Source organism: Lethenteron reissneri, chromosome 17 (genome assembly GCF_015708825.2).
Source record: "Lethenteron reissneri isolate LAM-NWPU_2019-01 chromosome 17, ASM1570882v1, whole genome shotgun sequence".
In the NCBI taxonomy this organism is placed as follows: domain Eukaryota; kingdom Metazoa; phylum Chordata; class Hyperoartia; order Petromyzontiformes; family Petromyzontidae; genus Lethenteron; species Lethenteron reissneri.
Genome location: NC_083795.1, coordinates 13,175,140 through 13,202,359, shown reverse-complemented (window position 1 = coordinate 13,202,359; position 27,220 = coordinate 13,175,140). Strand labels below are relative to the sequence as shown.

The window sequence follows — 27,220 nt, the reverse complement described above, 5'->3', positions numbered from 1 at the left end:
AAAAAATAACAACAAGAATTATCCTGGACAGCACCTAAGTGCCCACACAGATGGGTTCGCGAACCCACTTGCTGTACTGCCATCTCCTGGACGTGTGGCTCAGCTTTTTTTAGCTTCCCAAACGTCTACGTTATTGACCAACCGCTATCCCCAAATCGACGGGTGACAGGCGTGCAAAACCACCACGCCCAACTTCACAGGCGCTCGGAAGCCAACTCATCATACCTCACCCACGTGGCCAATCAAGTAACGAAACGCGGTTTAATAAACAAACAAAAAAACCCGCGCTCTTTCCGTCCGATTAGCATCACGGCTCGCCGATTGGCTGAGGCGTGCTTCTAGATTCCCCACCGCTCATGCGTACGGCCTCGTATCCGATTGGCCAATTCTTTAAACGAGCGGACCACTGGGAGAGCGCCGAGTTGGGATCGGTCGCGCATGCGCTCTGGGAAATGTGAAGCCGTGCTTCAGCACCACGTGGTCGGGGACCCAGGCTGGAGATGTCAGCAGCAATAAGAGCGACCCACAGGACTCGGCAGTGTGGCAGGCACCGGGGCAGCCGATCACTGGGGTAGTCAGTCACTGGGGCAGTCAGTCACTGGGGTAGTCAGTCACTGGGGCAGTCAGTCACCGGGGCAGTCAGTCACCGGGGCAGTCAGTCACCGGGGCAGTCAGTCACCAGGGCAGGCAGCTACCAGGGTAGTCAGTCACTGGGGCAGGCAGTCACCGGGGCAGTCGATCACTGGGGTAGTCAGTCGATCACTGGGGTAGTCAGTCGATTACTGGGGTAGTCATTCACTGGGGCAGGCAGTCACTGGGGCAGTCATTCACCGGGGCAGGTAGCTACCAGGGTAGTCGGCCACCAGCGTAGCCAGTCGCCAGGGAAATCCGTCAGTCTGTGATGATAGTATCAAGTCACCATTCAGTCAGTCACTTAGGCAGTCAGGCAGCGTGACAGTGGTCGGGTTACTCATTCAGTCAGTCACTAGGGCAGGCAGTCTTAGAAGCAAACTGCTGTGCCTTAGGGCAGGCAGTCCGTCGGGCACTCAGGACAAGCAGTCTTACAGGTAGTTTGTCAGGTACCCAGTCAGCCTGTGTCAGGTACTCGGGCTAGTCAGTCAAGCACTCAGTCTGGCAGACACAAGGCCAGTTACAATCAGCCGCCGTCACTGTATCAGACAGGCACATAGCAGCCAAACTGCGGGTTGCTAAGGCTGATATTCAATTACCTTATTAGTCGGCCAGACAATCCCTGGGGCAGACACAAAGATCTGCGGTCTGTTAAGTAACTCTGGTTCCCAGACATTCTGTAAGGCACTCCTCTTACCCAGCCAGCAACTCGAATAAACTGCCCAGTCACTAAATTCATTGCCAATCGGTCAACCACTCAACTCGCTGCCCAGCCGGTCGCTTTGCGGTCACCATCATCAGCCGGACAGGCGATGGAGCCGCTGGCGATGACGCTGGGGCTGCTGCTGCTGCTGCTCGCCCCGTGTCGCGGCGATGACGGAGACCACGGGGACTTCATCAAGAGGGAGCACAGCCTCATGAAGCCTTATCAGGGTGAGGCCACGGGGCTCTGGGGTCGGGGGGGGCGAGTCGGGCTTCGGTTCGGTGGTCGTCTCGAGCAGCGTTCGGGGTCACGTTAGGCGTAGGGTCAGAGGTCAGATCGGGTGAGCGGTTTGGGATAATAAGGTTGGTGAGCAGAGCCTGGTGGCTGGGTCAGGGGTGAGAGTTAGAGATATAGGAGACATGGATTGTACTGCATCTTCAGCCACTGGAGTACAGCACCTGTAACGTTTCGTCTCGTGGCACGTGTAGTTTATAGGCAGTGCGTGTGTTAAGTCAATGGAGTATGTCATGGGGCGTCAAACCTAATCTTATTGTTCAACACGGTATGTTTACGTGTATGCCAACTTAATCCGCCACTACCTGCGTGTGTAAGACAAATGTATGGAAAAGCAAATTTACTTAAAGGCAGCAAGTTGCACATGTGAATTTCCATTGTGCCCAATTAAGCCAGGATGTGAACTGCATAGTTGCATATGAAGCCTTGTATTTGTTGTGCGTGAAACAAGTATCCAACTTTATATGGTAGGCTAGCTATTACTTGCGTATCAAACGACTGAGTTGTTGTCTGTACGTAAAGCCAGTATATTGCATCTGTATATTAATAGTTATTCCTACTTGTATTTTAACCGATATGCATACCTGTCAGCCCATACAAACGCAATCTTGTGCTGGGAAATTGAGTTTTCAGGTCCATACGGCGTACAGCCGTTTCAATACGGGCAAAAATTGTGTCTTTGTTTGTGTTTCTCCCTTGCGATGGGACTTTGTAGGCTGAACGTTGGGATTTATAAGGGATACCAATAAGGTCTGCATTGGTCTTTAGTAAGGTAGGCACTGATAAGGGGTTGACAGGTGTGGGTTTGGCTTAGCATGCAGGTGACGCACCGACTTAACAAGGCACGTGTGGCAGACCCTCTTGTCAGTTCACTACCTGGATGAGAGCCTCCCCACGCCTGTTTACTTGGCCATACTTCACCACGCTGGTGCGTGTGCGGGTTGGATTCAAGGCGAGGAACAGAGACGTGGGTGCACAGTAGAGACCATGCAACCGCTGATTTTCGTGCACTGCCCTCTGTTGACAACGTAGCGCCACAGCAGCCTATCACACCTATTATTATTATACTGGTAGGAACCACCTGGTTCCACCAGCCCACAGGGGATTATTGTGTCCGTCCGTCGTGCATCCAAAAATGGGAGGGGTGGGGCTGGGTGGAGAGGGGAGGGAGGGGAGGAGCTGGCTGGGGAGGGTGGAGCTGGGTGGGGGGTGGGAGGGGTGGGGCTGGGTGGGGAGGAGCTGGGTGGGGAGGGGCTGGGTGGGGAGGGGCTGGGTGGGGAGGGGCTGGGTGGGGAGGGGCTGGGTGGGGAGGGGCTGGTCACCCCGTGGTGCCCTTATAAAACTCAACGTTTAACCTACTCACGCCGGCTTGTGCCCGCCCTCACAGTCGGACATATTTGCGGAATACACTACGCCGCCGTTGACCCTGGCCATTGACCGAGCAACCCAACGTTCCTACCAGCTTCCTTTGCAGGAATGTGTTTAATTCATGGTGGTCACCTATCTCCAAGCACTGTGCAGAGTCAAAAACCTGTTTAGCTCCCCAGATCTGACGAGATCGGGTGCATTGCGGGTGATTTGCTTATAGGCTAAGTCAGCATGTTATTTGTTTTGAGGCCGGTATTGCTGGACGTACAGTTGACGTACCGGACATGCGCTTACATTGGGGGTATTGACGGTGATTGTCCCATTTCCACTCTCCACCACCACGACCAGTGCATCTCGTTTAGCTGGAGTGGCACATGATGACGAACATTTATCACTTAATTGTCACCGTATATTTAATGTACATCTTTATAAGGCGGTGGGCCTTAGACTTGTGCAGTGAGCATTTTAATCATGGCTTCAATTGTAACCAATTATTTCCCGGATCGACTTTGTCAGCTGGGTTAGGCACTTGACCAATAAGCGCCGTGGTGGCAAGATGCGAACTACCTCGCCTGGTGTGCAGGATGTCGTGGGTTCGACCCTGACACCTGCTGTATATTTGGAGTTTCATATCCTCCCCGTGGTCGCGTGGATTTTTCTCCAGGTCCTCCGGTTTTTCCCTCCACATTTAAAAACATGCATTTGGAGTGTTTGGCTGCAAAACATTTCCACGTGGTAAGCCATTTCATTGAGCTGTCATTTGTGGCCAGGTCACTTCTGAAAATTATGTATATAGCTTACCTGGTAAAATAAAATAAAAAATAGTTGCCACAGCTATAGGGAGAGGTCTACTGGAGGTGGTGTGCCGGATGTGGTCACTTTTTTTCTGGGTCGCCAAACCCCGGACAGGGTCTGCTGCAGAAAGATCCCAATAGTAACATTGCTAACAACCACGTTCCTTTGTAGTGGGATTGACCTTAGCACTGTGACAGGGGTCTAACTTTGACGATAAGCTCACGCTTACAGGAATTGACTCCTGGGCCAGAATAAGCAAGGGTCGTTTATTGATTGAAAATGTGTTCAGCTTTTGTTTGATGTGTGATTGTGGGGACGAGCATGCCCAAATAGGTCAGTCCCATGGTATCAGATGAAAAGTCTGACTTGTTGCTAACGCCTCAGCTGGCGTCACCGGAATTGCATCAACATCCTGCACTCACCTTATTTAATAGTACATTATTTGGTGATGTCTTGTTCGCAGTGGGGCGCAAGTTCAATTAACAAAAAAACTCAATGCATTCAACTAAGAAGACTGTGGCCTTAAAAGGAAACGTATAATAGGAGACGTGTCAGGCAATGGCCCCTCTTCACAGCACATACATGATGTGCCATAAGTGATGCATGCTATGAAGTTTTATGTGCTATTCAGAAAGACTATTTCCTGAAACGTCACCGATTATATATCTTTTTTTCTTTTAAGGCCACATTGTTATTGACAAATGCGTTGAGTTTTTATACGTACTTCATCGGTATGTTACCACATCATTCACCTTTATTAGCCATGTGCACAGACTGGTATCGTTGAATGTGTTACATGTTGCTGTTCTGGCCCAGAAATAAAAATGGATTGTTCAATGCTCCCCATAAACCCCGCTCCAGCCCCACACCTGCATGTGTATGAGTTGTAACCTCGCTTGTGTTACCCGCTCTGCGTTTGTGAAATGTACAGACCCATTAGCTCACACAGAGACCCATAGACTCACACACTATAAAATAAACATGCTGTCTCTGTAGAGCAAATTAATACGTCATATTTAGACACTACTTAAATCCACATTGTTTTAAGTACAACAATACCTTTTTACATTTTCTTTAAGCCAGAATAGAGCTTATTGAGACTTAGAAAACAGATTGCTGGAGTAGATACATGGGGATACAAATGTATACAGACACAATAAAAGCAGCACTAATATGCAAACTTTGCACAAGGTTGCAGTAATTATTTAGGAAGACTGATTCAAATAGAACGCTTCCAAGGTCTTTTGCATCCCGCAAGCTTCCTTCCCCTTGCGTTTCCTCCATATCTGTGGGCTCTCTATCCACCTAGGCCGCCGACTCGGCCTTAAACTTCCCCTGAATTGCTTCACGCAACACTTCACCACGTGAAACACTGAAACACTAGCTTTCCTACCCGGCTTCGCCCGGGACTTGGATCACCACGCCCGGCCGCCTTTGTCTCCCCAGTGGCGATGTTCACACACCACACCAGTTACTCGTTTGAGGCTGAGTCGACCTAGGGGAACCCGGGTCACCGGGTTCGTAGCGCAGCACGCTAACCGCTACACTACAATGCGTGACGCTTCCACATGCGCGGGTCACATGACAGATTTATTGAGCTCTCCCCCCCCCCCCTCCCCAAAAAAGTGTATTTTTATAATTTTTGCATGGTGTACAGTCTGGTAAGTACTCACATGGCAAATTTCAAGTTTGTTGCATGTCGGGAAGTATGCTAAACATTTTCAACAGACACACACAATCACAACTTTGCCTTTTATATATATGGAGATAGCTCAGGGAAAAAAACAACTAATTGGCACGTGGGATTTTCCTGTTACACAAGGCGGCAGCTACTGTGATCAGATCACCCCACAGTGCGTCCACCCGATGTCAACGAACATTGGAAGCCAAGCGGGGACGATGCTGGACAGTACTTAGTTGGGTGATCACCATGTATAACAGGTGTTATAGGCTTTCATGGCTCCATTGTGCACATCAAAGGATAATGCAGGTAAATCCATTGTTCTACTGTACTTCTGTGCTCCCACGTCTATGCTTTTGATTAGCACAGTTGGCTACGTATGATGCGAAGGAAGTTCAACATACATATGTAGTGACTGACTCAGAGACACTAAGAGTAGGAGGTACTCTGTTTATTAACACGGCCTGACAGTAACACTTAGTAACTACGGTTCTCAGTCAGGACAGCTGGTAGACTGCCTGACTGGCGACCCCGAGATGGTGCAGACGACGAGAAGAACGGTGAAGACTCCAGCAGCAGCACTACGGGATCCCACTCCACACGACAGCCCCGAGGTCCCCTCCCGGGGCCCCTCTTATACTGCCAGCGTGGCCTGCTGGCCCCGCCCACGCCCACGCCCCCTTCTGGAACCTACTAGCACAGGGGTCGGGAACCTTTTTGACTGGGAGAGCCATAAAAGCCAAATATTTCTAAATATATTGCATTGAGAGCCATATAGTATTTTTAACGTATAATAAATTAAATATGTCTTACTTTTAATGCAACTTCTGGTGCTGCATGGTTTTGCTGATGGCCTTGTAGTCTGGTTCATACGTGGTGAGGTTGAGCTTCATGCAGGCGTTAAGGCCCCGTGACCCGTGGAATTTATCTTCAAAACTAATTTCTGTTTACTTAAAAATGACACAGTATTATTAAGCAATATCACAAGTATTTTAAAATCAGTTCCAAACTGAATTTTTTTATTTGATTTTTTTCAACTCAAAATTGTCTGGGAGCCATATGCTGTCACCGAAAGAGCCATATATGGCTCGCGAGCCATAGGTTCCCGACCGCTGTACTAGCGGGTTCTCGATGTGCCCCTTCCGTGACCTTTCCACTACATCCCTCTCTGGGCTATCATGTGGCCTACTGTCAGTCAGGGCTGCTGAAAGCTACAGATCCTCTTCCCTGCCAGCAGCCAGCGCTATGCTGCTACGTGACCGATTCTATGTCACTATACTCTTTGGTTCTTTCAGTAAAGTCACGTAGGTAGAAAAAAAAATACAATTTTGAATAAAAAAATAATTACTTTATATTTTATTTTTCTACCTACGTGACTTTACCGAAAGAACCAAAGAGTATGGATTCCTGCAGTCACGAAAACTTCAAATCTATGTCACTACACATACATAAGCTTCAACGACCTGTACCTCCTCGTGTGACGTGCTGGCCTTAATAGGTACTCGCTAACAGCACTTGGGGGGATCTTTGTCTTTGTGTGCCCTCCAACAGGCGTTGGCTCGTCGCCAGGTGCGCAGTGGGACATCACGGGCAACACGGTGGTGATTGGCCACGCCGTGCGACTCACGGCCGATCAGCAGAGCAAGCTCGGTGCCATGTGGAACACTGTGGTACGTGGCCAGCGCACGTACAGCACACGACAAAGGTCCCCTGTGTAGCCTTAACATACTGTTGGGTCAAGTGCCGTCTGTGAGCACCTCCTATGAAGGCCGGTACGGCACACAAGAGTGTGGGTGGCCAGTACCACGCCTGGTCGTCTTCATCTCCCTCGTGGCGATGTTTACACATTGCGCCAGCTACTCATTTGAATACGAATCAATCCAATCCGACACAGCGGCATTCGTCGACGTTCCACTGCTGATGATGCTGAGACCCAAAGTCACAGTTGAACACTCTTCGTTCTAGTTCTGAAATTCGATCGTTTAATTCATAAATTGTGTTAGTCGACCACCTGGCAGTCTAATGTGAATTCGTTTTCATTGTTCTAGTGGCCAATGCCTAGAGTGCTTATAGATATAATAGTGTTGACAGAGAGCGCAGCTACTGTACACGGGAGTGCAAACAGCACTGTTCAAACACTTGCACCTACCCCCATTCAGGCACACGCACGCACATAGACCCCCTCGCTGTGCCCATCACAACCTACACCATCGACAGTGCAGGAGGAGGAACTTGAGTCCCAAGCATGTATGTATGTTGAACTTCTTTCGCACCATACCTAGGCAACCGCGCTAATCGTAGATGCGGGGAAAGGTCAACAAACTAAACACGAAAAGCTGTTCTAAAGAAATTAGTTTTCAGTCTAGATTTAAAAGTGCATAGCTTCAGTGGTTTCCTAATATCGGAAGGAAGAGCGTTCCAGACGGCCGCAGTGGCGCGTCTGAAAGCGCGCGATGCGGTGACCGTCTTTGTCCGACGGTGAGCCAAAAAAAAGCATGGGGGTCCCTCCCTCCCCACACCCCACCCCTCCACCCCCTCCTCATCTTTAAACCCCAGGGCACTGCTCCTGCATGACAATGAGCTGCCCTCCTTGAACTCGTTCTTCGGACAGTGAGTCATTGAAGTCACCAATGACTCTGGACATCCTTGCAAACGAGGTGTTACATCTCAAGGCATTATCAAGGTTAAATATTCCAATAAAACATTACGAAGCCTACCAGCAGTAAGTAAATTCTGAATTTGTAGCTATCATCCGACAGTTTTAACTAGTCATATTTCCGCACCAGTTTGTCCCAATTGACAGTGGGCAGCGAGTTTGCGGATATCGCATTTTTGGCTCTTCTTATGTCGGTACACGCTGGCCGGCAGGCGCACTGGTTCTTTCGCTACACTACGAACCTGGTCTCCTGGGTTTGATTCCCGGTGATGGCTCAAATCAGTGCTAGGTGATATCTTCTTAACCCGTTGTTGGCCAGCCCTGTTCACCAACCCTCTCTGACCGACGTGGTGAGGTATGGTCAACAACCCCCATCAACGACAGTGTGGAGAGGCATTCATCCAGCAATAGGGATGCACACTATACACTTCTAAACTCGTCTTAAACACGAGTGTGTTTTCAAAACTAGTCTTCACACAACAACATCACCACGGCGCTTGTGCCAGGCTAGGTGCACTTTGGGGTCACGTGAAGTGTCGAAGGCACGTTGGTAGGCCGGTCACGGAACGGACCCTGAATAAGATGATTGGCACACACTCCCCACCACCACATCCCTTTCACTTTCCCACCAGACAGACACAGATCGGCTTCCACTTCCGCCCAATATCTTCCTTCCGTACAGTTGGAGCACCCGCGTGGCGACACGCGGCTGTGTAAATAAGAGTTCCGTGACACCGTACGAGGTCGCATCAACTCGGCCTCGCTCTGTGACACTGTGCGAGGTTGCATCAACCTGGCCTCGCATGCGGCCAGACCTGGGAGAGTGATCGGCCTGATACGGCCCTGAAGTCGTTGCCCCCCCCCCCCCCACCGCAAGTCGCGACATGTATGATGTTTGGCTCATTGTGAATTGAAATTAACCAAGTGCGGTGGGTGGAGGTCATCCGGCGTTCGTGGCCGAATCTCGGTGGGGAAACGATGGCGTTCACCGCAAGCAGATGTCACCCGTGTTCCGATCTGTCCGAGGATTCTTTGACGGTTTTCGTGCAGTGCAGAAAGTGGTGGCGCAATTCCTTGGGATGTTTTTGGTCTTGATGTTATCGATACGAATCGGGGATTCAATTATCTTTTGCTTAGGGCGTCCTGGTCAAACCACATTTATACTGCGGAAAACTCTTTGTCATTTTTTTTGTACTTGCGGAAACAATGCTAAGTGGGAGCTCCCATTTTTACAAAATCAATCATTTTATTCGCCTTACCCAGAGTTCAGATTCAAACTTTATTATTACATCTGGTAAGGCCCATTGAGCCTAGCATCTGTTTTACAAGTACGACCAGAGTTGTACCACATGACGGTGAACAGCGCATTAACGCCTCAGTGCTGCACGGAAGCGAATCTTCAAATAATACGTTATTTAAATGTATGCCGTACTTCAATCGGGATTACCGTTGGTAGGGCTATTTTAATAAACAATAGACAGGAAGAACACGTTCAAAGGGCTCTATAATGCATAATGTACGTTGCCTCAGTTAACCCCCCCCCCCCGCCCCACATTGCGCAAGAGCGCAGAAGCGTGATCAACACATCTACGCCTCTATATAAAGAACGAAACAGTAAGACTTCTCCACAAATCTGGCTGTTGCTTGATGAAGCTAGTTGTCATTACTGGCGAAACGTCGTACTCAGTTTGTAAATGATGTGGCTTGGCTCTCCAACACACTAGTGCTGTACTAGTACACTACACTATACACTACACTATACACTACACTACACACTTGTGCTGTACTAGTGACGAATTGGCCACATTCTATTTACGTGACAACCCTCACTAGTTGGCTGTGTCGGGTGGTGGCAGGTTTTAACAACACATTTATATATTTACACGATCTAACCCAAAAACCTCTTATGGATGATATTGATCGCGAAAGCCTCCGTGTTAAACTGATGGAAAAGTTATTTAAACAAAACGATCAGTAGTAAAAGAAAAAACAATTTGCCTTTGCTAGTGCTGGTTCTCATTGCTTCCAGTTGTGGAGGGTACAACCTCAGCCTCGATGTGTATGCAATCTCAGGAGTCATACGCAGGTGGATTCGTTGAGAAACTGGGATAGCGACGTTAGTGACTTCCTCATCGCGCTTTCTCACACAGAGACCCATAGACGTATGTACAGACCCATAGACTTGCATAGTGACCCATAGTGTAGTGAGTTTGTGGCTTCCATCCAATCACCAACATCACCATATAAAATTAGTTTTTCACTTGATTTGTATACATTCAGCAATGTCCAAGCGACGATCATTGCTGTAAAATACAGAGGGTGGTTGAGTGCTGCCCTCTAGTGTGAGGACCGGACGTCGTCGCTTGTATGGATATCAGAGGTAGCTCTTCCATGTCTGCTTCCTTGGGCCGTTCTCCAACGCAAAGGGTTGCACTGCTCAGTGAGCGTTCCAAACGGGTTATTTGTCTAGTGGCGTCACGCCGGGAGCAGAATTGGGATAAAATTGGGGAACATTTACAACAACAAAAAATGGGTCTTTTAAAAAAACGAGCCGATGTACTTCTCTGCAGCCGTGCCACGTGACGGACTGGGAGATGCACGTGCACTTCAAGGTGCACGGTCAGGGCAAGAAGAACCTGCACGGGGACGGCTTCGCCGTGTGGTACACCAAGGACAAGATGCAGCTGGGTGAGCCGCAAGTGAACGGTGGCACCGCGATTAGCGCAACTACACCACGAACCCGGCGGCTCAAGTTCCATTCCCTACCACGGCTGACGTCGGAGGCGAATAATGTTTGAACCCATGCTGCCTTCCCCTGCTCATACCCCTCCCTCACACTCACCTTAATTTAGAGTAGTGTTGACACAGGGCTGCAAATTATTACATTTTTATACAATTTTTAACGATGTATTCATCGTAAAAAGTAGCACTGTTGTGGTCCTGACAAACCGTTCCGGTATTGTTCAAGGAGCTGCTGGTGTCTGCTATCATTGTGAGTAGCCTCAGTCGTCGCGTTTTATGCGTGCGTGACCGATACAGGCAAGTCTTATTTGTTCAGGCCAAAAACAAAATGGCCAGCTGTCCACCCGGTACAGCCGGCCCTGCTGTGAGCAGCGGAAAGGATAAGAAAACGCACGTTTGGTGTGGCCTGGATGGCTCGGAGGTCAGAGCGTTGAGCAGGCACCTTGGAGAGCCGCGGTTCGAATCCTCGGATTGAATCCTGGTGTCGGGCGCCTGTGATCAAAGTCGGTTCTCAAGTGTAGTGACTCGCCAGTTACTTACATCGAGGTCTATAGACTCGCACGGAGGTCCATTGGCTCGCTATACATTTCCACATGATGAGCCACTTTGTTGCGCTATCATTAATGGCCAGGTGGCTTCTGAAAAACAAGTTAATACCTCAGTGGGCTTTACCTGGTAAGATAAAAAATAGTGTCATTTCATTTGTATATTTTTAAGTGATTTATTTACCTTTCCTATACTTTACACTCCTATTGTATTGTTTGACCCACCCCGACAGGACATCTGTGAAAACAGCTTTATAGCTCATCAGATTCCTCCAGTAACACATTCCTGCGGAGGGAGCTGGTAGGAACGTTGGGTTGCTCGGTCAATGGCCAGGGTCAACGGCGGCGTGGTGTATTCCGAAAATATGGCCGACTGTGAGGGCGGGCACAAGCCGGCGTGAGTAGGTTAAACGTTGAGTTTTATAAGAGCACCACGGGGTGACCAGCCCCTCCCCACCCAGCCCCACCCCCACCCAGCCCCACCCCCACCCAGCCCCTGCTGGGTTATTGAGTGGAGTGGGTTGGTGCGCTCTCAGCCCAGTCACCAATGACTGCACTGTGCTTGTGTTTCAGGGTCGGTGTTTGGCAGCAGGGACCCGTTCCACGGGCTTGCTATCTTTGTGGACACCTACCGCAACGACTTTGACGATCACGATGTGAGCCCCACATCCCAATCTCCCCCCCCCCCCCCAACCGTAACCGATAATAATACATTTAAAAAAATCACATGATTTGTCATTAAGACTGCTTTCTAAAGGACAAATGTGTTGGAATGCTGGCACAATGACTACTAATGCATTGTGTGGTGCTATGAACCCGTTGACCCGAGTCTGATTCCCAGCCACAGTTACCGGCACCGGGTTTTTAACAGCACACTGAACAAACCACACATGCCGATTCATCTCTGCATCGTTAAAATGTCAAACGCTCGTGCTGGGAGGAGGCCACGAGGCGATGGGGTTCACAGGTTGTACGTCGCCCAGCTCTGACCTCTCACGACCTTCACCCTCCGCCCACCGCCAGCGCTTGTTCCCGTTTGTGACGGCCATGGTGAACAACGGCTCCCTGCGCTACGACCACAGCAAGGACGGCAAGACGACGGAGATCGGCGGCTGCTACGCCGACCTGCGCAACAAGGACTACGACACCTACATGGCCGTGCGGTACTCCCGCCAGCGGCTGACGGTCAGCGCTGCGGCGGCGGTGGCGGCAACGTGGTGCGACCATGCGACGTCGGTTACCCGCGTCCGGGTCGTTTGTGTACAACGACTGTGAAGGACGTCGCGTCACGTCGTACGGTTTGCGTTGTGATATATACGATGCCCAGCGCCGACGGCCACCGGCATACCTGCAGCTGTGCCAGGGGGGCAGTGGACCCTGTAGGAAAACTAGGCAAGGCACAGGGCCCTACCTGTTGGTAGGCCTCGCCTTGCCGATAACTACGGGACATCTGTGAAAAATAACTTTACAGCTCATCGGATTCCTCATATAAATGAATGTTCCAATTCTGTAAGCCGACGCCAACCAATGCTCTGTGTTGGAGAGCAGTCCAGGCGCCAGTCAAGACGGAGCTCACCCTGAGATCTCGGAGGTAGTCCTGCGATGTCTGATTCCGTGGGCCGTTCTCTCGTACACAGAGTGGTGCTGCTCCGGAGGAGTGCATGGCTTGGTTTCCTGACCTGACGCCAATAGCACAATTGGGATACGTTCAGAAAAAGAGGCAAAATAGCCTATAAATATTCATATTCTTAGTTCTTTCGGTAAAGTCACGTAGGTAAAAAATGAAATAAAAATTTTTATTTTATTTTTATAAATTTTTATTTCATTTTTTACCTACGTGACTTTACCGAAAGAACTGAGAATATGAATCCTTGCAGTCACGAAAGCTTAAAATCTAGAAGCCTTTAAATACTTGGCACAGCATTATATTTAATGCAACAATAGATTTGTGGGTTAAGCTGACCTGGGATAGGATTAGGATCAGCAGTTTAATTTTTATTATTTGTTGTGTTTACATCCGGAAGGGCAGATGTAGTTTAACGTGGCCGTGGGTTTACAAAAGCCGGGTGAGACAATACCATCCGCAACAGTGACGCCCATTACAGTCCGAATCATTACATCGCACAGTGCCGTGTGATGATTACACTATTATAGCCTACCGCACAATACAATACAAGACATTACACAATACCGGCACTCTCAACTCCACATACCGCAACACAATATACCCTGGACCATGACTCGGTGACCCACAATGAATGCATCACAATGCACCCTGTCTCCCTAAACCCCATTGAATACGACACGCTGCACCACAACACACTAAGTCACGCTCGCTCGGTATACAGTTTACAATACTCATAATATGTGAGAGTTCTTGGTCGATCCACTGCTGAATACAAGCCTCCCAGTTCCTTGTTGGTCTTGGGAGCTGTTTGACCATGCTTCACTATGCTCAGTGTGGGTAGGTGAAGCTGTTGGTGGGGGGGGGGGGGGTTGTGGCAGGAGATGCTACCCAGGATTGGTTGAGATCTATCGCTTGGCACTGATGATAGCTGCGGCTGGGAATCAAATTCGCCAGGTTCACAGCGCAGTGCACGAACCACGGTGCCACCACCGCTCCACCCCCACGGTATACATACGTATCAAGTGTCGCCTACCATGTAACGATACATGTTCCGTACCTTGTATCGACGATACGTGGATCACAAATATGTTGTCTCGCTTCACTATACACGCATGGATTCGTGCGCGCGTGAGGTTCCATTTTCTCACTGCGCGCTGTAAAAGTTGTGATATTTTCTACGGTACATCTTGGCGCGGTCGCAGCAGACGAACTTGTACCAAAGGACGGAGTGATTGAGAAACGGCACAAACGAAGCAATCAAAAAGGATGTAAAAAATAATAGATTCCTGGATAGAATCGCAACCCCAAAATTGCGGCAATTCATCTCATCGCTGCGGAGGGGGGGTGTTGATAGGGGGAGGGGGGGGTGGTTTGATTGTTAGCGGCATAGAGACGAGCCGTACGGTATGTGTCGGTGTGTTCGGAAACACGGCAAGGTGGTGGCACGGCGATGCAGCACCTGCCAGGCGTGTCGGTCATTTAACCGATAACGCCAGGGACTTGTTTCGTGAATCCCCACCCACTTCACGTGGTCCTTCGGCATTTCACGCAGCCTTGAAGCGCACCCAGCCTGGCACAAGCGTCACGATGATGTCACCATCAGTTAGTGGCGAAATGGCGGCTGCTGTTGTTGTTCGTATGTCGATGTGTGTGTGCGCATGTGCGTGCATTTGTGCGTTCGTCCCTGCCAGGTGATGCTCGATGTGGATAACCGTGATGAGTGGAGGGAGTGCCTGGACGTGGCGGGGGTCTCGCTGCCCACAGGATACCACTTTGGCGCGTCTGCCGTCACGGGGGACCTTTCCGGTGCGTACGTGTTGCGCGGATATGTCGTCGGTGCCACATGGCGTGTCACTTTCCAGGTCGCCCGTCATGGTCATCGGTCGTTATTATCTCTCCCATTGTTGATTCATCATTTAAGTCGTCGGACTTCATAATTATTTATATCGGCAGCAGCATTACTCATGCATCACCCATCGATGCTTCATCATCATCTATTCATCCATTCAACATTATTATCATCATCGATCATTCATCATTGAACATCATTGTTCATCTGCCATCCAGCCTTCATCCATCGTTATGGTTTCATATCCCGATTAAGGGTTCCTTCATCTCATCATCAATCATCACTCGCCATCTCCATCATCCTCCAGCATTTGGCAGTTCAGAATTTTCAACATAGCCTGCTCTTGTCCACCACGGTGACCCTGCAAAAAACCCCTGAAATAATATATGGGAGGAAAACCGACTTAGGCTATTGACACGTTAGCCCCCCCCCCCACCCCTTGCTCCTGAACTCCTGATCCCTCCCCAGACAACCACGACATCGTCTCGCTGAAGCTCTACGAGCTGAGCGTGGAGCGCCCAGCGGAGGACGCCGAGGTCGACCGGAGCCGCGTCCTCCCGGCGGTCGACCTCTTGCTCGTCCAGCGCGGTGAGTCGGCCTCGTGCGAGGGAGCCCGGGTGCCGGGCTACAAAGATGGGGGGTAGAAATCGGTGGTGTGTAAACAAAAAATGGGAAAACGGTAATATTCACGAGAGTGAGGGTGGTTGGTTGGTTATGGCAGCAGTAGTCGTAACAGCGGTAGTGATAGTGTTGGTGACTGGCGTGAGCGGGAGTGATGGATTCGGTGACGGTGGTGTTAGCGATAGTGATGGTGTCGGTGACTTGTGTGTGAGCGGGAGTGATGGTGTTGGTGACGGTGGTGTTAGCGGGAGTGAGAGTAGTGGTGATAGCTGGGCAGTGGTGGCTTTTGGCCAACCCCCTGCGGGTTTGTGGATCGCACAAATATTGCCGAGCTCCCTCCCGCACGGGTGTTGAGGAGCCATGCACTGGCTCACCAGGAGCAGGCAGTACAGCAAAAATTTGGACTCCCTCGCACTTGTGAGTTTTCTCCAGATCCTCTGGTTTCCTCCCGCATGTAAACACTTCGCTAACCAATAACACCTGAACACATATATAGATAGGACCGCGGAGCTTGGGCAACTGTTGTTGCTGGCTCATTGTCGTGGCTTTCTTCCTGCTTGTCCGTGGTCCCTCGCGCCTCGAGAGAGCGAATCTCCCGTGCGCGCTGCGTCACAGGGAGAAAATCGCAAAGTAATTTTCGTCGGCAGTGACGGTGCCGTCGCTGACGCAAATGTTTCCCCTGCAGCGAGCACGGACGACTCGACAGGCTCGGCCCGCACCGCCCCAATGTCCGGCTGGCGCCTCTTCCTGCTGCTGCTGTGCGCGCTGCTCGCCGTGGTCGTGTGCGCCGTCGTGGGCCTCCTCATCTACCAGCGCCGCCAGGAGCACAGCCGCAAGCGCTTCTACTGAACCGCGGCGCCCCCCGCCATCCAGCCCCACAGCCTCCCTCCCGTCACCGACCCACCAATCCATCTGTCCTTACCCACCCACCCAGGCCCTTCCGCTCCCCAACACCCACCTGACACCCACCCATCCGGGTCAAGGCACTGTTGTTGTTGTAACATAGGCGCTATTTAACCGAATGTAGCGGGCGTCTGAAAGGCGCAAACTGTAGAGCGAGATACCGTTGGTTGATATAACTCGTCTGTTTACAAAGCCCTTAGAGAACATTTGGCTAGGTGGGGGGGGGGGGGTTATGAAATAATTACCACTTTGTGGGAAGTTCAGTGTTGGTTGTCCAATCGATGGATGAGATTGTCACTCACTGTGGGGAACGTGGAATTTCCACAGTTGTCTCAGCAGCGCCATCAAGGGTGGGCTGCTCTGCCCCTGCAGCTCGTTTGAGCGGAGATTGCGAACCGAGCGTTGCTCCGACTCGTAATCTGAAAGTTGCTATTTCAACCTCCCCTGACCCTCCCCCTCCGTCACTATTTCATAAAATGACGGCCGCTTGTGGGGAAAATCCCAGTGGTTGCCCTGTGGATTTAACTGAACCCCCCGCCATAGCAATGTGGAATTCCCACAACCTTGTTAGGGACCAACAACGGCGTTGGTCACTGTCCCACGCTTATAAGAGCAGGAAGGATCTTCGACTTTTTTTACAATTAATACTTTTCCATCCAGGTCCCCCCTTGACGTTCCAGCACGCTTGTAATTTTCAAGCGAGTAAGGAAATCCGTCAAACGAGGCGATTCCAGACAAGAGGAGGAGAGGTCACTGTCAACATAGGCCCTGAGCCTGCTTCAACACTGAACCCATACGATTTTAGTTTTTTTTGGTTACTACTACTGGAAGCAGCCTCAAGAAAACTTCAGAAGCCAAAGTCTTGACATGGTCCCCTTCTGGCAGCCGGATCAGAGTTCAACGTGAAGAAACGCAGAGAGATCGTACCCGCACCGATCCCTCGCAGCGCGAACGCTGCGCTCTGCGGGTGACCGACACCGAACGAACCGCGACCCGGTTAAAACCTTCACCTCGATTGGGTGAGAGGCGGGGTGTCCGATCGATCGTAGGGGGGGGGGGGAGGCATCGGGGAATGTTTATCGAGGGTGGCGATAACACTGGGGAATATTGAGATAATCAAAAGTGAATGTGTAGTGCGCCGCAGTGCATGCGCGTAAAGTCGTACATTGCTCACCGAGATCGTTTTCGTGAAATAATCTCCCGGCGTTGAGCTCCTCCAGGCAGTTTCGCTCCCGAGTCTCAGACTCCATTGTTCCCGCCTGCCTTGAGCTTTGTGTTGCGGATTCTCTCAACCACACATCATCTCATCCACGTCGTTACCATTTTACCGCTATCGCCAACCACCATTCAACCACGTCATCGGCACGTATTTAATAATGTCACTTATCGTCGTCACAAGTCGATCTCTGTCGTCAACAACCATGAAACCACATCATCATTTCGTCATCAATTCATCCACGTCACAAAAAATAGATCCACTCTTTCCGCAAGCTTTGTCAAACACTGTCGAGATTCCTTTTCCAAATGATGCAGTATATTTTTTTACACTCTATATCACCACCACACTGGTCTCCCGGTTTCTTCAGCCTGCACTCAACTCTGATGAACGTTGCGTGCGGATGGGGGATGGGGTTTGGTGCCGGTGTTCAGAGCGTGGGCTATTATCAAGACGCTCGTCGATACGGCTCCCTCTCTGGCTAGAGCCAGTGGAGGGGGGGGGGGGGCTCTTGTGTTTGGTGAAACACTTTGGCGCGAAGTCCAATTTTCGTGATGTGAAGTTGTGTTGGATGTCTCACGTGTGAGCAGGGGAGACGCTCGCTTAAGAGTCTTGCGACGTTTACCTGATTTTCAGTAATTAGCCGATTAATTTTATTTAACGACTGTTAGCCGATTGTGTTTATTTAAAAAAAAAATCTGTTTTGTTTTTAACAAAAAGAAGTTAATACAAAACGTTTACAAAGTCACATTGGATTAAAAACTATAGCATTCCATCGAGACTCTGGTAACCTCGGCCATTAATCCCTCCGCGGTCAATAATAACAGTGGTGGTTCTGTACTAAGACTGGCCCGTGGCATTGGAATGTGGAATTTTCACCATTGGCTCAGGGCTGCCAACACCAGCACCCAGGACAACTCTGCTCAACGCCCGATTAAACCAGGAGGACTCAACTTTGGGCCACCTTCACATCTTGGCGGAACGACCAAAAACTGGTTGTGTTGAATTGACAGAACGTCCCCCCCCTCCCCGTTGTTGGCGATGGAGGCCGTTGGTGCGTCTTCACCAAAAATCAGCCGCAGAGGAACATTCAAATGCCTTGAGCATTAGCGATTGCGTGTGGTTGCCATGGGCCCTCGTTCCAAGGGCTGAATTTATAGGAGCTCCCTGTAAAACTCCCTCTTCATTGCCCGGCGCCTAGCCCTCACTGGTTCGTGGGGCCCGTTTTAGGTACACGCCAGCACCTGCGCACTGGATAGCTACGCCACTGTTCGTGTCGTGGCGTTTTAAAACCACTAAATTTGTGTTTGCCTCGTTTGACTGCATGCCTCTCTCTTCAGATGGGCATCTTCCTCAAGAACTCTGGACTTGCGCGTGTGTGCGTGTTTCAATAAAGTCCCGTTGAAATGTGGCATAGCGCTTGAGAGTTCGTGTCGTGACGCGTTTGTACATGCAATGCACGGTTCAGTCCACGGCGTGGCGCGCTGTTACCATTCCCCCAATGGTGGAACGGCGACCACAAGCATCCCAACGCCGTGCGACGCGTCTTACGGTCTTATTTTGTCCATACTTCGCCACGCTGGTCAGTACGGGTCGGTGAGGGTGGGAAGCGCAGACGAATTGATTTCCCAGCCGCCCACCTCTCAGCTTCGCAGCAACCTGTCGTGCACGGTGGTTCACCATCTAAGCGCCGGCCAGGCTGAACGCCGTCTTAGCTTGCGAGATTTCTCGCAAATAATCGGTCGCATTCCGGATGACTGGCTCACGGGAAATTGTTCACGCAATTTGCGATATAGGCTTATAAGATGTGTGCAATTCCGTGAAAGCCTCGCCAAATTTCAGAAGGGGCCGACTGCGTGCAGACGTTTGGTGGTAGGCGTCTCGGAGAATGCAGAGTTTTGGTTTTGCCGTGCGTGTGGCAGGAAACATGCGAGGGGGGAAACCTCTCTGAGATCTTGCGATGGCGTTGCGTTTACCCGCCGCGATGTAAATCCCCGCTGGTATTGTGTGCAGATTGGAACGAGTTCACGAACCCACTTGCAGTTCTCAACGAAACTATACACGTGTTTTTATTTTACCAGGTAAGGCCCTCGCTGAACGACGTAGCTCTTTTTCAGCAGCGACCTGGCCACACATGATAGCTCAACCGAAGTGGCTTATGTGGAAATTTATAGCAGCCACATACTCTTAAGACGCGTGATGTTGATTCTAAATTTGGAGGGAAAACCCGGAGGACCCGGAGACAAAACCACGCGACCACGGAGAGACATGCAAACTCCAAATATACAGGCGTCAGGGTCGTGATCGAACCCACGACCTCTAGTATACCAGGCGAGGCAGTTAACATCTTGGCACCGTGGCGCCACGTTGCATTCGCCTGGCCACCTCGAAATCCTCGCGGTTCTGGAAGCTTCGCAAATCTCGATACGTGATCCACCAATCCCCTTGCCCCCAAGGCGCTTGGAGATCACGGGGTGCGTCAACCACTCGGCCCCTTCTCAACGAATCCGTTCTCGGTCGAGAGAATTGTTCAGCATGTTGAGTCCGAAGAGAGCCGCAAGACGAGCGGCAGTGTGAGAGAGACGTGGACACAAGGTTTGCCGTCGAAAGGGCCCATCGGTGAGCCGTGTCCAGATACATGCTGGCAGGGACAGGACGAGAGCGTCATACGGCTCCTCAATTATCATGGCTCATCGGTGAGCCATACCCACTTCGCGACTCTCAGAGCATCCGAAGTCCCATGTGTATGTTCACGAGCAGGGAATCACGTGTAAGCCATAGCCAGCTCCTATAAACTAAATGTCAAGAGGTTATCGCGGCAAATGTAGGTGCGTATGTACGTTGAACTTCGTTCGCACCGTACGCAGCCGCCCGTGCTAATCGGCGGTGGCATGAACAACACATTGCCGAGCGCTTCCTTCCCCCTCCCCTGCGGCTCGCTTCCGCAGCGGTTACCAAAGTCGTTTTTCCGATCTCAAAGTTCCGCTCATTCAGCTTCATCGCCGCCGCCGCCGCCGTCCGTCCGGCTGCAGAGTTTTGTTTAAATGTCTTCCCCTCGCTCGCCGACAGCTGGGTTCCACCCCAGTGCCCGTCTCGGTCGCCTGCCCTCCTCCACCCACTCTGCGACACCCACGGCGTCTCGACCCATGACGCCCTCATCCCATGCCCGACGACATCGACAGCGCTGTATTGCCACATTCCATATCACACCCTACACGTCCTGGCCATTGCGAGGGTTCCCACAAGCCATGAGCCACGCGATCTGCGGCTCAAGTCCTGGAGCCACCCGTCCTACGCACGGCGCGACTGAAGCCGTCTCACAGACGACCTTTTCCTCTCTCTCTCTCCAGCCCAACACCCCCACACGTCCTGGGGGTTCCCCTCTTCTCCCTCCCCCTCTCTCTCGAGGCCAGCCAGACGTCTCCCGTCTCAGCCCCCGCGGGAGACGCGAGGTTGGAGAGTCGGCGAGGGAGTTGTTCCTGTCGGTGGGAAGCAGCGCGGAAGCGGTGGGAAAGCCAAGGGTTGCCGGTCTCTCTTCTCTCTCTCTCACCTCACTCAGTCTCTCACCTCACTCAGTCTCTCACCTCACCTCACTCAGTCTCTCTCCTCTGTCTCTCACCTCACTCAGTCTCTCAGCTCAATCACTCAGTCTCTCTCCTCTGTCTCACCTCACTCAATGTCTCTCTCCTCTCTCTCTCTCACCTTACTCAGTGTCTCTCACCTCACTCAATGTCTCTCTCACCTCACTCAGTCTCTCTCACCTCACTCAGTCTCTCAGCTCACTCAATGTCTCTCTCACCCCACTCAGTCTCTCTCCTCTCTCTCACCTGACTCAGTCTCTCTCTCACCTGACTCAGTCTCTCTCTCACCTGACTCAGTCTCTCTCTCACCTGACTCAGTCTCTCTCCTCTCTCTCACCTGACTCAATGTCTCTCCTCACCTCACCAACCCTCTCACATTCTACTCCGCCCCCCATCCCCGCCGCGGGTCTCTTGGGCGGAAAACGATCGACGGAGCGGCGTCGGCACTGCGCGACGCACCCTCGCTCCCATCGACCGCGATGACTCCACGCGATGAGTAATCGTCTCTCGCGGGGAGGAGGGAAGGGCAAGGCGGTCGCCAGGTGGTGAGGCCGAGACACGCGGAGCGAAGCCCGCTGCTGTCCGCAGAGTCGTCGGGGGAGGAGGAATGGGGGAGTCGCGAGCCACGACTCCGGCTCGACGCGCTCGCGAGCAGAGAACGGTCCCGGTGCCCTCTCTCTCTCGTAGTCCCTCTCTGTCTCTCAGGGTCTCTCTCTCTTCACGTGTGTGCGTCAGTGTCTCTGTGTGTGTGTGTGTTTCTCGGTGTTTGTGTGTCTTGTGGGGGTCGCTAGCCCCCGAGATCCCTCCCTCGATAATGTTAACGGCCGGGCTAGCATCATCAATCGCCCCCCCGCTGCTAAGCGAACCGCTGCTAAGTTCCTCACCCATGGGGTGGGAGCCGTCGCCCGAGGATTCCACTCCACCGCGGGTCCGCGTAGCAGGCATGGTTAATTACGTACGCGCACACCCACACACACAGCTCCGTACGGCACTCACTCTTGCGCTTCTCTGCGCCGCGCTGGCCGCTCACGTTACAATCGCGCACCTGGGGTACGCCGATTTCGCACGACGAGAGCTTACGCCTACACCGTACTACACGCATTCACACTTATAACACGTAACGAGCACACGCAAGCGGGGCACACGCCGACACAACGACTAAAGTCGCCGCCGCCGTGCGCGCGAGATAAACCGTACAACAATGCGCAGCCGATTACGCTATGATCGCGCACCTGGGGGACGCCGATTACGCACGCTGCGAGCTTACGCACACACAGTACCACACGCGTTCCCACACGCTCACACTGCACGACAAGATCACGCGAGACCACGCTTCGCTATTAATGATTTATTACCTGATAACTAATGTTGAATTAGTGAGTCGACGAGGCTGGCCTATTCCACTAAACCGGCACCTATTCCCTATTTATCGGCTATGATTCTAATTCCCCTTCTTACTCACTGTTAAGTGTCCACGGCGGTCCGCTGATCCTTGTGTTAACCGCGTGCCTCGGTGCGTCGCACGGACGTCCGGGTCGCTGGCTCGAGCTGCGTCTGGTCGCCTGGCGCTGGAGTAAGAGAGCTATTTTCCCTCTGCGCCCCTCTATTTATCCTCCCTACCTTCAAGGGGATGCTGCGCTAAACAATGGGCTCGCGATCCTCTGGCACGCGCACGGCGGTTCTGGGTGCTGTTGATATGCTAATCAGTGTGCCGCGTGCAAGGCGTAAATCCTACTTAATCCCTTACCCTCCCTAACAATGGGGCCTGCGCGCTCAAGCGCAATTATCCCAACCCTCCATGACTATGCGCAACAGCCCCTGTGACCCCGCTATTCATGCTGTCCCGTGCCTCCCCTGCTCGCCCCGTCGACCCGTGGGAGTGTGTGTGGGGGGAAATGCGCCTCAACCGCGGTGGCCGAATGCCCCACGCCACGACCTACCATATTAAGGCCGGCCGCAGCGCCGCGGTGCCACGTAGCACGGGGAGGTCATCCAATTCCCTGATCGCCGGAAACCGTGAGAATTAATCCCGATAAGGGTCTCTCGGATAAAAACCGGTCGATCAGGTGACCTTCCCTTCCAGCTCTATGGGGGGGGGGGAATGCGTGCGGGTGTGTGCTTATGTGGGGCGGGTGATGGGGGGCAGTGCGGTGGGGGAAGCCGGGCGGCTCCCTGGTTCGGCAGAGCGGCCCCGTCGTTGTGGCACCACATAGCCCCCCGGGGTGCCAGTCCCCGTCCCGGGTTGACTGGAGCACCTCGCCTGGGTTGCCCCCACGAGGTATCGCCGCGGGGTCCGCGGGATTCGCCCGGCCCTTGTGGCTGGCCTCGGGGGTGGCGGCTCCGTCTCCTGGGGCTCCGGCGGTGGTCTCCTCCTCCATTCCAACGGCTCCCCTCGGCCTCTGGCACCTGCGGGCTGGGGAACAAACTCAGAGGCGGTGGGGTTTAAGGGTCGCCGTCCTCGTCGCCCCCGGCCCCGCCCGGGGCCCCTCGGAGCCCGGGGCTCCGTGGGGCCCATGTACTGCGCGAGGCCCCCGGGCACGGGGGGTGGGGGGACCCCGGGGTTTCGGGGTACTTGGACGGCGGGGCTCCCCCCCTCGGGGGCTGCTCGCCACGGCTTCAGTCGGCGGATGTTGACCACCATCTCCCGGCCCCTCTCTCCTCCCTGAATCAGCACCGTCCATGGTGAGATCTGCCGTCTCACAATCCAGGGTCCTCGCCAGTAGGTGGTCAGCTTCCCCACCTGTCCGGCACCGACGCGGGGAGTGTACAGCCACACCTCGGAGCCCGCAGTGTAGAAGGGGGGCTCCATACGGGGTCGGGCGCCCTGCTCTTGCCGCTGGTGCGCGGCCTCTCCGTGCGGGCCGGCTCGGCCCCTGGCCCCTCGCAGGGTCTCCAGCAAGTGCTCCACGGGGTGGCTCCCTTCCTCCCGTTGCGGCGGAGGAACACCGAACAGCAGATCTGCGGGCAGGCGAGACTCGCGACCAAACATCATTAGGAACGGGGTCTGTCCTGTAGAGGTGTGAACGGCGGTGGTGTAGGCGAACAGGGCATAGGGAAGGTGTTCGTCCCAGTCCTGTTGATTCGCGGCCGCCATGCGTTTAAGCTTCCCGGCCAGAGTCTGGTTCATCCTCTCTACCATCCCGTTCGCCTGGGGGTGATACGCCGTGGTTCGGTCCTTCTGGATCCCGAACTCTCGGCACAGCGCCTGAAATAGTTCGGCCTCGAATTCACTACCCTGGTCGGTAATGACTCGTTCGGGGATCCCGCACTTAAGTACGTAGTTTTCCACGAAGGCCCGGGCCACTACAAGGGCTGTTTTATCCGGGATAGCCACCGCCACGGGGTAGCGGGTGAAGTATTCCACCGCTACGAGAATATATCGGTTGCCCCGGTGGGATCGTGGAAAGGGCCCCTGCAGGTCGATTCCGACCAACTGATTCGTCCGACTGACTCGGAACGGCCTCAGGGGTACCTGGTACCTCGCCGGCTTTTGCCCACACTGCTGACAGGCCCGGCAGCCCTGCACCCAGGCGGCCACATCTTGTGCCAATTTGGGCCAGAGATACTGGCGACGCAGGGTCTCTCGAGTGCGTCGTTCCCCATCGTGGCCCCCGAGTGGGTGGTCATGCACCAGCCGTAGCAGCTGGGGTCGCACCTGGGCAGGAACACAGATGCACCCCGGCTGGCCGGCCTCGGTTAACTCCCGTACCACTCCGTTCCGCACACACAACCGGGCATACAAACCGCTCCAGGGTCCTGGTAGGGCGCTCTTTTCCTCCCGCAGTGCCGCCTCCACTGCCGCCAGATCCGGATCTCGCTGCTGGGTCTGTCTCAGCTGCTCGTCGTTTAGGCCCGGGAAGGCGCAGCCGACGTCCTCCTGGATCCGTCCGATCGGGTCCCGAGCCGCGGGTCCCGCGCTTGCCGGGCGGTCGACGGGATCCTCAGTGCCACCTGTGAGGGTTTCTGTGGCGCACACTGCACTCTCCCTCGCTGGGGGGGGGTCAGTGGCCGCGGCCTCTCGGGGGTCCGTTGCCTGCCGGCAGCGTCCCCCCGTGAAACACGGGCAGGCCTCCTCCGCCCTCGTCTCGGCGTACACCGTGGGTCGCCTCGACAAGGCGTCCGCGTTTGCATGCGTCCGGCCAGCCCGATACTCGATTTGCAGGTTGTACTCCTGCAACTGCGCCAACCACCGGGCCATCTGCCCCCGCGGCTCCTTGAATGTAAGAAGAAACTGCAGAGCATAATGGTCAGTGCGTACGCGACATCTCCTGCCGTACAAATACGGCCGGAACTGCTTACATGCGAAAATCACGGCGTACAACTCTTGGCGGGTCACGCAATAGTTCAGCTCGGCCCCACTCAAGGTCCGGCTGGCGTACGCGATGACTCGTTCCGTCCCATCCTGTACCTGTGACAACACCGCGCCCAGCCCGCTGCTGCAGGCGTCGGTGTCCAAAATAAAATCGGTGGTAAAATCGGGGAAAGCAAGGGTGGGGGCGTGGGTGAGGTGGTCTTTGAGAGTGGTGAAGGCCGTCTGGCAGGCCCCCGTCCACTGATAGGGGTGCTTAGGGGAAGTGAGTTGGGTGAGGGGGCGTGCAATCTCGCTGAATCCCTTTACAAATCGACGATAATAGGTGGCAAGCCCCAAAAATGATCTGATCTCCGTCAGATTCCTTGGCCGTGGCCACTCCACTACGGCGCGTACCTTCTCCGGATCGGTGTGCACGCCTGCCTCGCTGACGCGATGCCCGAGGTACCCCACCTCGCGTTGTGCGATGTAACACTTACGTGGCTTGAGCTTGAGATGAGCCGCTCGCAGTCGCTGGAACACTTCTCGAAGCCTGGACCAATGCTCAGACAAAGATCTACTGAACACTATCACATCGTCCAAGTAAATCAGGCACTGTTCCCAATGCAAGCCCCGCATCACCAACTCCATCAGCCGCTGGAACGTCGCGGGCGCATTGGTGAGTCCGAACGGCAACACTCGAAACTCAAACAGGCCCATCGGGGTGGTGAATGCTGTTTTTGGCCGATCCTCCTCCGTCATCTCCACCTGCCAGTAACCGGATGCCAGATCGAGGGTGGAAAAATACCGCGCTCCTGCGAGACTGTCGAAGGTGTCGTCGATGCGAGGTATGGGGAAGGCATCGCCGAGCGTGACTGCGTTTAGTTTACGGTAATCGACGCAGAACCGGGTTGACCCATCCTTTTTCGTTACTAGTACCACCGGGGCTGACCAGGGGCTCGCCGAGGGCTGAATTATGTTATCGCGAAGCATGTCCCCAACTGCCTCTTTGATTTGGGCGCGTTCGGGTGCGCCCACTCGGTACGCAGGGAGTTTGATGGGTCGGGCTGCACCGGTGTCAATTTGATGCTTAACAAGGTCGGTCCGACCCACGTCCGAGTCGTGTTCGCTGAACACGTCGGCATACTCCCGCAGTAACTCGCGCAGCCGATCGGCCTCTCCCTTAGGTAAGTCCGCCCATGGTACATGTAACGCGTCGAGCAGGGGAACGACCTCGGCTCGGGGAGTCGGGCCGACTCGCCAGGCCAGGTCCTGCTCACCCTCAGGACGACCGGGGTCCTCAGCCCAGAGTGCGAACACCGAGTCGTTAGAGTGGCGTGCGTGCAGGGGGTGTACTGTGGCTATCGGGGTGCGCCGTCGCAGTATCGCGGGGGTATTGTGGGGGTTAAACATCTGCATAAACAATCGGTCCCCATCTGCGTTTACCAACGTGGCGGATCCCACAACCCCATACCGTTTTGCCAACTCCGGGTGAGGAGTTAGCATTACCTCCCCTGATGGTCGGAGCGCGGGGTCGGTGGGGGATGTTGCCACCGGCACCAGCATCTCGGTGAGCGGGCCGATGGTGACTGCCGTCGCCAGGATAGCGGCCACAGGTGCAAAGCGGCGGCGCGTTGGTTCTCGTCCCAGGAACGGTATCCGCTCGCCGTTGCTCTCCATGGTGGCGCATCGCTGGCGGGGTTGCACGTTGAGTCCCAACC

General features: G+C 53.4%; 2 protein-coding genes across 2 annotated transcripts in view; one reads left to right on the top strand and one right to left on the bottom strand.

Annotated features, from left to right (window-relative positions):
• HPSE (heparanase) overlaps positions 1 to 13,068 on the bottom strand; it is a 31,529-nt gene extending 18,461 nt beyond the window's left edge. The window contains exon 1 of the mRNA XM_061553184.1: positions 12,991 to 13,068. The gene's annotated coding sequence lies outside the window, so the exon portion shown is untranslated. The remainder of the gene's footprint in view (positions 1 to 12,990) is intronic.
• On the top strand, positions 419 to 19,041 carry LMAN2 (lectin, mannose binding 2). The gene is made up of 8 exons (XM_061553187.1): positions 419 to 1,563; positions 7,023 to 7,141; positions 10,698 to 10,815; positions 11,988 to 12,070; positions 12,438 to 12,599; positions 14,733 to 14,847; positions 15,359 to 15,478; positions 16,197 to 19,041. Exons 1-8 carry the CDS (start codon positions 1,443 to 1,445, stop codon positions 16,358 to 16,360), a joined length of 1,002 nt encoding a protein of 333 aa, XP_061409171.1. The 5' UTR covers positions 419 to 1,442; the 3' UTR covers positions 16,361 to 19,041.
• The last annotated feature ends 8,179 nt before the right edge of the window (positions 19,042 to 27,220 follow it).